This window comes from Artemia franciscana, chromosome 10 (assembly GCF_032884065.1).
Source record: "Artemia franciscana chromosome 10, ASM3288406v1, whole genome shotgun sequence".
NCBI classification, from domain to species: Eukaryota; Metazoa; Arthropoda; class Branchiopoda; order Anostraca; family Artemiidae; genus Artemia; species Artemia franciscana.
In genome coordinates this window covers 24,411,265-24,422,238 of record NC_088872.1, presented here as the reverse complement: position 1 = coordinate 24,422,238, position 10,974 = coordinate 24,411,265, and the positions used below count along the sequence as shown (strand labels likewise).

General features: G+C 35.6%; 2 protein-coding genes across 2 annotated transcripts in view; both read left to right on the top strand.

Annotated features, from left to right (window-relative positions):
• The first annotated feature begins 714 nt into the window (after window positions 1-714).
• Window positions 715-1,686, top strand: LOC136032425 (uncharacterized). Its single transcript, XM_065712735.1, has one exon. The coding sequence runs from the start codon at window positions 715-717 to the stop codon at window positions 1,684-1,686; it is 972 nt and encodes a 323-aa protein (XP_065568807.1).
• A 4,511-nt stretch (window positions 1,687-6,197) lies between these two features.
• The window catches only part of LOC136031952 (adenosine deaminase-like), a 233,178-nt gene continuing 228,401 nt past the window's right edge, over window positions 6,198-10,974 (top strand). The window contains exon 1 of the mRNA XM_065711961.1: window positions 6,198-6,352. The gene's annotated coding sequence lies outside the window, so the exon portion shown is untranslated. The remainder of the gene's footprint in view (window positions 6,353-10,974) is intronic.

Here is a 10,974-nt window from a genome sequence, read left to right as displayed (position 1 = left end):
CTCCCTAAAAAAGTTGAAGTGTCTGAGTGATACATTTTTGGTGACATATACAAATGCAGAATGCCTGTCATCTAAATGGGAAGAGTTTAGTGAGCTAATAAAGCAACGTAAACCACATTTAGTTGTTGTTACCGAAGTTTTACCAAAACATTTCAGTGACCTGTCTATTTTTTTCAGCTGCTACCACAATATAATTTAGTATCTAATAATTCAGCTAAAAGAGGGATTTGTATTTATATTCATTGTTCTATTAAGTTGTCTGTGGTTGTTGATTTGTTAGTAGACTCAGTGTCAGAGTGTCTTTTGGTTGATGTTAAATTGCCTTATCATAGTATTTACATGTGTATTGCAGCTTTTTATCGTAGTCCTACTCTGAATTTATCGAGTCCAGTTAATAATGCCAATATTCTAGCGTGTATTTCTCGTCTTGTTGGTCGTAGTTCAAAGTTCTTTATTCTAGGTGACTTCAATTTATCTTTGATAGATTGGAGCGCGCATAGTACAAGTTTGTCCACTTCATTGTATGAGCAGCAATTTTTAGATAGATTGGATGATCTGTACTTATACCAACATATTGTTAGGCCAACTTGAGCCAGGAATGATGCTATTCCATCGATTTTAGATCTGGTTATTACCAAGTCAATTGATAATATTTTGAGTGTAGATTTCCGTCTGCCTTTAGGTAAAAGTGATCATGTTGTGTTAGATATTTACATGAATATTGATGCTCAACAGAGAGGTTTTGTGTTTTATCGGCATGATTATGCTAATGCTGATTATGAATCAATGCGACAATTTATTTCGTCTATTAATATCATGTATGAACTAAAAAATAATCATGTTTCTCCGGACACCACGTTTGATTTTGTAAAAAAGGTGCTGAGGGAATGTAGGGATAAATTTGTTCCTTTGGTGAGGAATTTTTCCGGTCGCAGAAATAATCCTAAACTTCCAAGACACATACTCCAAGCAATACGTGAAAAAAATAGTCCTTGGCGGTCTTGTATTGAGTCACGACATAGTAAAGTAGTCAGACAAGGGCATTTGGATACTCAGTTGCAAGAGGATTCAGGTGAATGGCATGCGTATTCACTAGCAAGAAACAAGGTCACTTGGCTTCTTAGGGCTAATCATGAAGAGCTTGAGTCGTGTATTATTCACTCAAGCACCGCATCACCTAAAATATTTTGGAAATATGTAAATAGGAATAAGCCTAACCTTGCACCATCTTCATCTACGTTCACACATCAGGATACACACCCAAAGATTGATAGTGATTCTGAGAAGGCTCTTATTTTTAGCCAAACTTTTTCTTCAGTTTTTCTTAAAACACAGCCAATTCATTCAAATGAAGCTAATTTTGCATCTCAAGTAGAATCGATTGCGTCGCCGGACATTCTTGTTCCATTTGATGATTCAGGTTTCTCATTGACTGAAGTTTATATTATTCTTATAAAATTGGATACATCTAAAGCGCCGGATATAGACGGTTTCCCGAATATAATGATAAGACAAATTGCTCGTGAAATTGCAGAACCACTTACCTATATATTTAACTCATCTTTGGCACATGGACTGTGTCCGTCAGGGTGGAAGAAGGCCTTGGTAAAGTTGCTTCACAAAAGTGGCTCCAGGTCAGATTTTAAAAACTATCAACCAATTTCAATCACGTCTTTGTTTTGCTGAGTGATGGAAAAGTTGATTGTTTCACGCATTCAAAAGTATTTTGACGGAAATCATCTTTGGAATCCTGCTCAGCATGGTTTCCGAAAAAATAGGTCTTGTAATACTCAGCTTCTTGAGGTTACTTTGGATTTTCAACGTTTTGCCAATTTAGCTATACCCTTTGACTGCATTTACATCGACTTCTCGAAGGCATTCGACAAAGTCTCAATACCCACCCTTCTTAAAAAATGTGCAGCTTATAAATTGGGTAAAAAAACAATTGCATTTATTGCTGATTATCAAAATGGGCAAACTCAGCAGGTTGTTGTTGGTGAAGCTATGTCATCCTCAATTGATGTGTTAAGCGGAGTCCCCCAGGGTAGCTGCCTGGGTCCAATTTTATTTTGTTTATTTATTAAGATCTGCCTTCCTCTGTTCAGCATTCTACTGTCAAGATGTTTGAGGATGATGTAAAACTTTATCTACCAGTACAAGACCAAAATGATGTGCAACTTTTGCAGGAGGATCTTGACTCTCTAACTTATTGATGCGAATCTAATTCCATGTTCATAAACCCTTCTAAGTGTGTTGTTCTACACTATGCTCGTAAACTCCCACCTGTGCATACTTACCAGCTGTCTGGCATACAAATCCCTTCTAATGAAATAGTGTGTGACCTTGGTGTTTACTTTGATACCCAATTGAAATTTGATAAGTATGTTTTGGAAATTGTAAAGAATGCGAATTATTGTTTATCGTCTATAAGGAGAAGCTTTAGTAGGTTCAACCTTTGTAATTTCTTACTACTATACAAATCAATGGTCTGCCCTCTTCTTGAGTATAATACTTCTGTTTGGTTTCCATTAAGTCTAACAGATGAGCATAGGATAGAGAAGGTTCAGAGAAGGGCCACTAGATTGGTCCCATACCTTCAGTGCCTTTCTTATCCTCAGAGACTTTCTAGGCTTCAACTCCCGTTGTTGAAGTTTCGTAGACATCGCAATGACCTTGTAAATGTGTTTTGTATAATTAAAGGAGTGGATGATGTTGATCCAAATTTATTTTTTAAATTTAGCCATTATCACTCTACTCGTCAGCATGATTATAAATTATATCCCCCAAAACCACTGAAAAAAATTGGTTAATTATCTTTTGTTAGTAGAGTTGCCAGACCATGGAATGGTTTGCCTTTGGAGGTTGTTGAGGCAGAGAGTGTTCAAAATTTTAAGAGTGCATTAGTAAATACGCCTTTTTATTTAGACGCTTTTGTTGTGTAGTGTCGTTTTATTTAGAAATTTTTGCTGTTTAATTTGTCGTTGCCAATTTACTTTAGATTAGTATTATGATTTTGTGTTTTTGTGTTTTTGCGACAAGCATTAATGCTTACCACTATTGTAATAATAAATAAATAAATAAATAAAAGGCTATAGGTATTGGCCTAATCATTCTAAATTTTTTTCAACTAAAAATTATAGGATAATTTAGAAACTAGGCCTGTTTGATATGGTAATATTTGACTAACTCACCAACGTGATAGCTGCCTTCCTTGAACCAATCTTTTTAGAACACCAAACCCTTTAGATCTTAAGAAATAGGCATAAGATTACTAACAGGTCACTGAAAAGCTAAGATTATTTCCACTATTTACAGTTTCCTTGTCTTTTCTCTAGACTTCACAATTTCACATGTTAATCCGTTTAAAAAAAATATATAATATTGACCAATTGACGTCACTTGTTCTCAATAATCTTTTCTTTTCGGGGATAGAAAGTGCAAGCCCGCGAACAAGTAATCCTGAGCGTTCGAAGGGGTAATATGAGTAACCTACGACGTGCGTTTCATTAAACGCTTGGATTAGTCAGATTAGTAATCGGATAAGTAAAAGAAGACGGGGTAGAAGAAATAAAAGCATAAAGTATTTGAATAACTTGAAGGGTGTGTTCCAGCTGACGGTTTTCCAGTAGGTGCAGTAACTGCGCGGTAACTGCCCATTTCTAACTGCGGTAGAGCCAGTGGGAGCGGCACAGTAAGCTGACTAGCAGTAGCGTCATTTTCGAATTAAATGCACGTGTTTAAATTTAAGGGACAGTATAATGCTGATTAGTATAATTTTTTTATTCCTTCTGTTTCAGAGCATTTAGAGAGGTTCTAAGCCAACCATGGGCATTTGGCTGTCACAAATGATTTTGCTCAAATGAGCTGGTGAAAAATAAATAGATCATATACTTTTTCTCTTTTTTTATTATTTGAAGACTAGAATATCACAAAACTAAGCATTCAAATAGCTTGATTGTATCTTAAGCATATACAATCCCTGATGGAGTTTTGTTGATACCTGTCTTAAATTGATTTGTCTAAATAAAATGGGCCTATAGCATTTACAGGATAGTAGTGGGACAACTATAGCAAGTTTTTTTTTCAATATTCTACTTTTTTAAAAATAATTATTGTTCTCTGGTCAAATTTGTGTTCCTTGCTAAGTGGTAGGCACTCTGGGCTGGAATGCTTTGTCCAAGGGGTACAGGTTTAATTCCTGGCATTGTCAGTTTATTTTGTTTTGGATAGGGGTTGGTGATATGACTAACCTCAGCTAGAATTGGCCTAACTTTAAATGAGTACAGATGGAAAACTAGGGACAGTAAGAAGGAAGGGCATGCAAGAGCATAGGCTGGCTGGTCCCTAGCTTCCTATTGCATTACCTGGCTAAAGGACCACCAGGTCCTTTACTGGCCTACTGACTTAGCCATAGAAACTTTCTTTCAAACCCATTAAATATAAGTAAAAATGAAGAATACCAGTATGATGGTCCTTCTATTTCCCAGAAATGTGGATGTATGGGCAAGAGTGTGGGTCATGAGAGATAGCTTGTGAATGTTCTGCAAGATTAAAAAAATTTATGACTGTTGCTCAGGTTGGCAACTGAACACAGAAGTATAATTTTGTTATTTGTTTTTCTTTGTGACTATCATGCTTATTTAATGTCCAGTATTTTAAAGTTAATCTTCTTTAATTTGTCTTTAATTGCCATGGCCCTAGGGCTTAAATACAATAAAACCTACGTATATCCATTGATTTTCTTTAAATAGATAGTAGCTCTATGTTTCCTAGCTTCAGTAAATTTAAATGTAATTGTGGAACCAGGGATTACAAAGTAGGTGAAAACTTGCAAATGAACCTCTGGTATCAATAAAAATTTGTAAGAAATGGATATCAATTTAAAGATTAAAAAAAACTGTTAGAAAACAAAGAAGACAAATGAATAAACAAAAGTACCCCTTTACAACCATTTAATGAATTGTCACAAATATAGGTCACCCTTAAGATTGAAATGAACAAAGCTTCAATTATGAATCCATTTTCCTTTAAACAGACTGAAGGGGCAAACCTCCAAGCTTTGACAAATTCAATCTCACTTTTGGGCATTCTCACCTTTCCTTTTCAAAGGAAACTTTCTTTGGATGTTTCCCATCCAACTAAAAACAACACAGACAGCATCAGGTACAAGTAACCTTCAACTTAGCTTACATACCAAAGAGAAAAGCATGCATCTCTATACTATAATTTACCTCCAACCTGCCTAATGTGCAAATATATAGCCAAAATTATGTAGTTCCAATGTATTCTGTCACCTGTTACCTTTTCCCGCTTCAATTAACAGGGAGTTAAAGGTTGAGGGATAGATTGGCAGAATCAATGGGAAACATGTAACTTCAGCTATAAATATAGTTGAAGGTCATCAAAGATCAAGGCCCTCTAGAGCAAGAATGAGTAGAGATGTGTACTTTGAAATACCTTCCCAGGACATACTTTAGCCTGTAGACCCATCCCTGAAAGTTTTATTTTCCTAACCTAACCCATTTCAGTGATAGCAAGAAGTCAATCAACTAGAATTTTACTGGATAAAATTACCATCCTTTGGAATAGACTCTGAATAGTCTACCCTAGCCTACTTCTTCAATAGGATTAAAGACAGTCTCAGAATAATGATTTGGCAGCCCATAAATCCTCAACTTATCTGTAATACTTCACCTAGGCCTGTTTACAGAGCCTAAAAGGAGTTAATGCTTAAAATACTACCATGTGGCAATTTAATGGAGCCTCAATGTTACCTGGAAGAAGTCAATCCTTAGAATGATTCCAAATGGCAATTTAAGGTAATAATTATGCCTCGATATGCCAGAAAACATGGAAATCTTTAAATTAAATAATAAGTTTTTCATTGATTTAACCTACTTGCTAATAGATAGCCTACTACTCAGGGTGTCCTTTAATGTTGATCCCAAAGTATGGTGATTTACTAACCTGGCTCAGATCCCTCTTTCTTTTGCGAAATCACTGTCCCACCTTCTTCCAAGCAAATAACTTCATATTCCATTATTCCATTATTCCATATTCATTCTTGTCCATATTTATTTTTTGTTGAATGAGTTGTTGAAGAAGGTGAATTATGTACTTACTGCGCTAACCATTCTTTTGAGCACGGTAAGAAAATCACTTACTGCGGTTACTGCCGGCAGTAACTATTCTTGTTCCCAGTGGGTTGGGCAGTAACCATTTTCCCGCTAGGAACGGAAATAGTAACCATTCGGTTACTACAGTAAGTCCCTGGAACACACCCGAAGTACCTATGCATTTTTCTATTCCAGACACTGAAGTTCTTCAGGATTCCAGTGGAACTTCTTTTGTTGTTAGTAATAAATATGATATCCTAATTTCAATGCATTCATGCTATAGGCCTATATGAACCCTATACTGTAGTCTATGCATGGTAGTTCTTGCACTTTGAGCATCTGATCTCAAACACATTTGATTTAAGAGTATTAAATTTTGGGAGCAGTTTATATTACTGACCTAAAAATAAGGTGAACACATCACTCAATGTCTTTCTGGGTAACCATTTTGATGTCCATATTATTTACTTACAAATCAAGTAAGCATTCAATTTGATGCCTTTTTATGCTCTAAGAATATAATTTTTGGTAAAATTCTAGTTGATTGACTTCTTGCTATCTCAGAAAGGGGTTAGGTTAGGAAAATGAAACTTTCAGGGATTGGTCTACAGACCAAAGTATGTCCTGGGAAGGTATTTTGAAGTACCTACCTCTACTTCTTCTCCCTCTAGAGGGCCCTAACCTTTGATAACCTTAAAAAATATGTGTGTTATCAAAGTGAAACCTTGCAAAATAGATCTAATTTTCTTTAACAGAGGGAGGGGTAGGGACAAAGGTGCTGGCCAGACATTTATTTAGTGAAAAAGGGATAAGTGGAGGGATATAATTGATTAAAAGGGACAATTAATTTAGACTTTCTCTTTCCATCATTTTACTATGATTGAGCTGGAGAGGTCAGGAATATAGAATATCTTGTTTTCTTCTTCTCATCTCTAGATAATATATTGGACTAGGATAATGGACCTATTTTGCTAATAGGCTATCAAGATATCCACCACTGAGATATATAAAAAAACTATAGTTAATGCATATTGGGTTTTTAGAGGTTAGAAGAATTTAGTTTTGGGAAAGACAGCTCTAAAAGGGCATTATCAAGCAAGGATTGCTTGCTATAATGAGCTAGTAGCCTACACTTGCAAATAGTTTTCTTCTTGAAGGAAAGAGGGCATCTGGTGGTATCCCCATTGAAAACCAACTTCCAGTACTTAAGTTCAGCAAGAATTCATCTTCAAATCTATCATGCTAAAATATGCATATTCTAAAAAATGTATTAATCAAGTAGTTCCAGGTGTAGTAGTAGTTGCGGGCATACATCAAGTCTGTTGATTTTGAATTAAAATCAAGCAGTTTGCGAGCATGCATCAAGTCCTTTAATTTTGAATTAAAATCAAGTAGTTGTGGGCATGCATCAAGTCTGTTGATTTTTAATTAAAATCGAATAATTTCGGGCATGCACAAGTCCGTTGATTTTGAATTAAAATTAAGTATTTATGGGTCAAATCCGTTGATTTTGAATTAAAATCAAGTAGTTGCGGGCAGGAATCAAGTCCGTTAATTCTGAATTAAAATCAAGTACTTGCCGGTATGCATCGAGTCCATTGATTTTGAATTAAAATCAGTTAGTTGCGGGCCGGCACCAAGTACATTGGATTTGATATAAAATCAAGTAGTTCCAGGCGTAGTAGTAGTTGCGGGCATACATCAAGTCCGTTAATTTTGATTTTAAGTATTTGCCGGCACGCATCATGTCAGTCGATTTTGAATTAAAATCAAGTAATTGCGGGCATGGACCAAGTCCGTTGATTTTGAATTTGAATGAAGTAGTTTTGGGCATACATTAAGTCCATTGACTTTGAATTAAAATCAAGTAGTTGCGGGCATACATCAAGTCCGTTGATTTTGAATTAAAATTAATATTTGCCGGCATGCATCAAGTCCGTTCGTTTTACATTAAAATCGAGAAGCTGCGGGCATGCACGTAGTGTTTTGATTTTTAATTAGAATCAAGTAGTTGTGGGCATGCATCAAGTCCGTTGATTTTCAATTAAAAATCAGTAAATTGCGGGCATGCACCAAGTTCGTTGATTTTGAATTAAGATCTGGTAGTTGTGGGCATGGATCAAGTCCGTTGATTTTGTATGAAAATCAAGTTGGTGTGGCCATGCACCAAGTCCGTTGATTTTGGTTTAAAATCAAGTAGTTGCGGATATGCATCAAGTTCGCTGATTTTGAGTTAAAATCAAGTGGTTGTTGGCATGCATCAAGTCTTTTGATTTTGAATTAAAATGAAGTAGGTGCGGGCATGCACAATGTCCGTTTATTTTGAATTAAACAAGTAGCTGCGGGGATAAATCAAGTTCGTTGCTTTATCATTATCAAGATGTAAATTTTTGGCCATCCTAAGTGGGAAGTTAGCCCGACCAAAAGGCAGCTTGAACATGCTACCAATACTGTTAATACTGGTACTAATACTGTAAATATTAACACCCATACCGTACCTTCTCCTACTACTACACTACTAATATGATACAGTGCCGTTAAAGCTAACTGTGTGAAGGTAAAAATTTGAGAAAATGTTTGGGAGAACTTTGAACTAACTGGATTAAAATCAAGTAGTTGCGGGCATTCACTAGGTTTGTTGCGGGTATAAATCAAGTCCGTTGATTCATATCAAGATGAAACTTTCTGGCCATCCTGAGTGGGATTTTTAACCGACCAAAAGGTATCCTCTACATACTACAACTACTATAAATACTGGTGCTACTACTATTACTATTACCACCAATACAACACCTTCCCCTACTACTGCATTACTATTATGATATAGTGCTATTAAAGCAAATCATATGAAATTGCAAATTTGAGAGAATTTTTGGGAGAGCTTTGAACTAATTGAATTAAAATCAAGTAATTGCGGGCATGCATCCACTCCTTTGATTTTAAATTAAAATCAAGCAGTTCAAGGGATGCATTAAGTCTGTTGATTTATCATATCAAGTCGAAACTTTCTGGCCATCCTGAGTGGGATATTCAGCTGACCAAAAAGCACCTTGCACATGCTACAACTGATATTAATAATGATGCTATAACTGTTACTATTACCTCCAATACAACACCTTGTCGTATTACTGCACTACTATTATGCTACAGTGCCATTAAAGCTAATCGTATGAACGTGAAAATTTGGGAGAACTTTGAACTAACTGAATTAAAATCAAGTAGTTGCAGGCATGCATCAAATCTATTGATTTTGTGTTAAAATCAAGTAGCTGTCGGCATGCATCAAATCTATTGACTTTGAATTAAAATCAAGTAGTTGCGGGCATAAATTAAGTGCGTTGATCTATCATATCAAGATGAAACTCTCTGGCCATCCGGAGTGGGATATTCAATTGATCAAAAGCCAACATATACATGCACCACTGCTATTAATACTGGTGCCACTACTGTTACTATTACCACTAATACGACACCTTCTCCTACTTCTGCACTACTAAAATGTTACAGTGCCATTAAAGCTAATTTTGTAAAGGTGAAAATCTGAGAGAATGTTCGGAAGAACTTTGAACTAAATAAAATCACTCTGTGTATTCAGGTTGCCAAAAGGGCATTTCTCGCGAATGGATTTGGGTATCGTGTTGGACCTTTCAGAGAGTAATTAAAGGGGAAGATCAATTGACCAAAAGGAAATATGTGCATGCGACAACTAATACTTATACCACTACTACTTTTACTACTACTACCACTACTACAAAAACAACTACTACTACGACTACTACTACTCCAACTGCTACTTCTGTTCCGACTACTTGGGCTAAAAGTATTAAGATAAAAATTTCAGGAAGTGTTGAGGGGGTCGTTTAACTAAATTACAACTACGAAAATACAGGTTACAAAACGTGTAAATGGGCAATGTTATAGCAACGGCCATTTACATTAAGTTTTAACCTCCTATGTGTGACCAGGGGGATGTTCAATTTACCAAAAGGTAATATATTATTACTACTGTTGCTATTAATACTAGTGCTATTACTGCTAGCACTGCTAGTCCTAATTAATACCACTACTACTTCTGTGAACACTATTAAAGTTATTGCACAGGGTATGAAGGTGAAATTTTTAGAGGATATCGAGATGGGAAGTTGAACCGAATCACAGCAAACCATCTATATGCAGGTTTTAAGAAGGGTGTATCAGCAATATCTTGTGACTGCTTCGGTGTTTAAAATTGAAACTTACTGGGCTTGTTCTTGCAGATGGAAAAGCTAACCAAAATACAATATTTGCATCCTAATATTACTACTACTACTACTATTACCGATACTACTACTAAATCTATTGCTATTTATACTGTAACTACTACTATTTCTGCTTAGTTTAAGGCAACTATTATTAATTTTCTGCTACTGTGACTACTGCTACCATTACTACAACTGGTACTACTACTACTGTTACTAATTAAGGTGAAAATTTTTATGAAAATCGAATCAGTGTTGAACTAAATTAAAAAAACACCATGCACATACAGATGCAACAACTTGCATCTGTATACTATGTATGTGTAACAACTTGTATCTTGTATGCTGTTAATGCAACAACTACGATTGCTGCAACTAATGACGCTAAGAGTATCATGGTGATACTGTTAGGGAACGTCTAGAGGAAGCTTCAATTGAACGAAAAAACTATATGCATGCAGGTTTTATAAAGAGCATATAAGCAATGCCCTAGGCAATGAAGTGCAATATCGTAGATGAAAATTTGACAGAATATAGAGGAAAATTTTAATTGAATGAAAATACATTATATGCAGGCAGATTATAGAAAGATCATATCCTTAGAATGAACTAGGATATTC

Bases quoted from the DNA above. Each gene is read 5' to 3' on its own strand.
- LOC136032425 (XM_065712735.1), top strand. From the start codon at position 715: ATGAATATTGATGCTCAACAGAGAGGTTTTGTGTTTTATCGGCATGAT.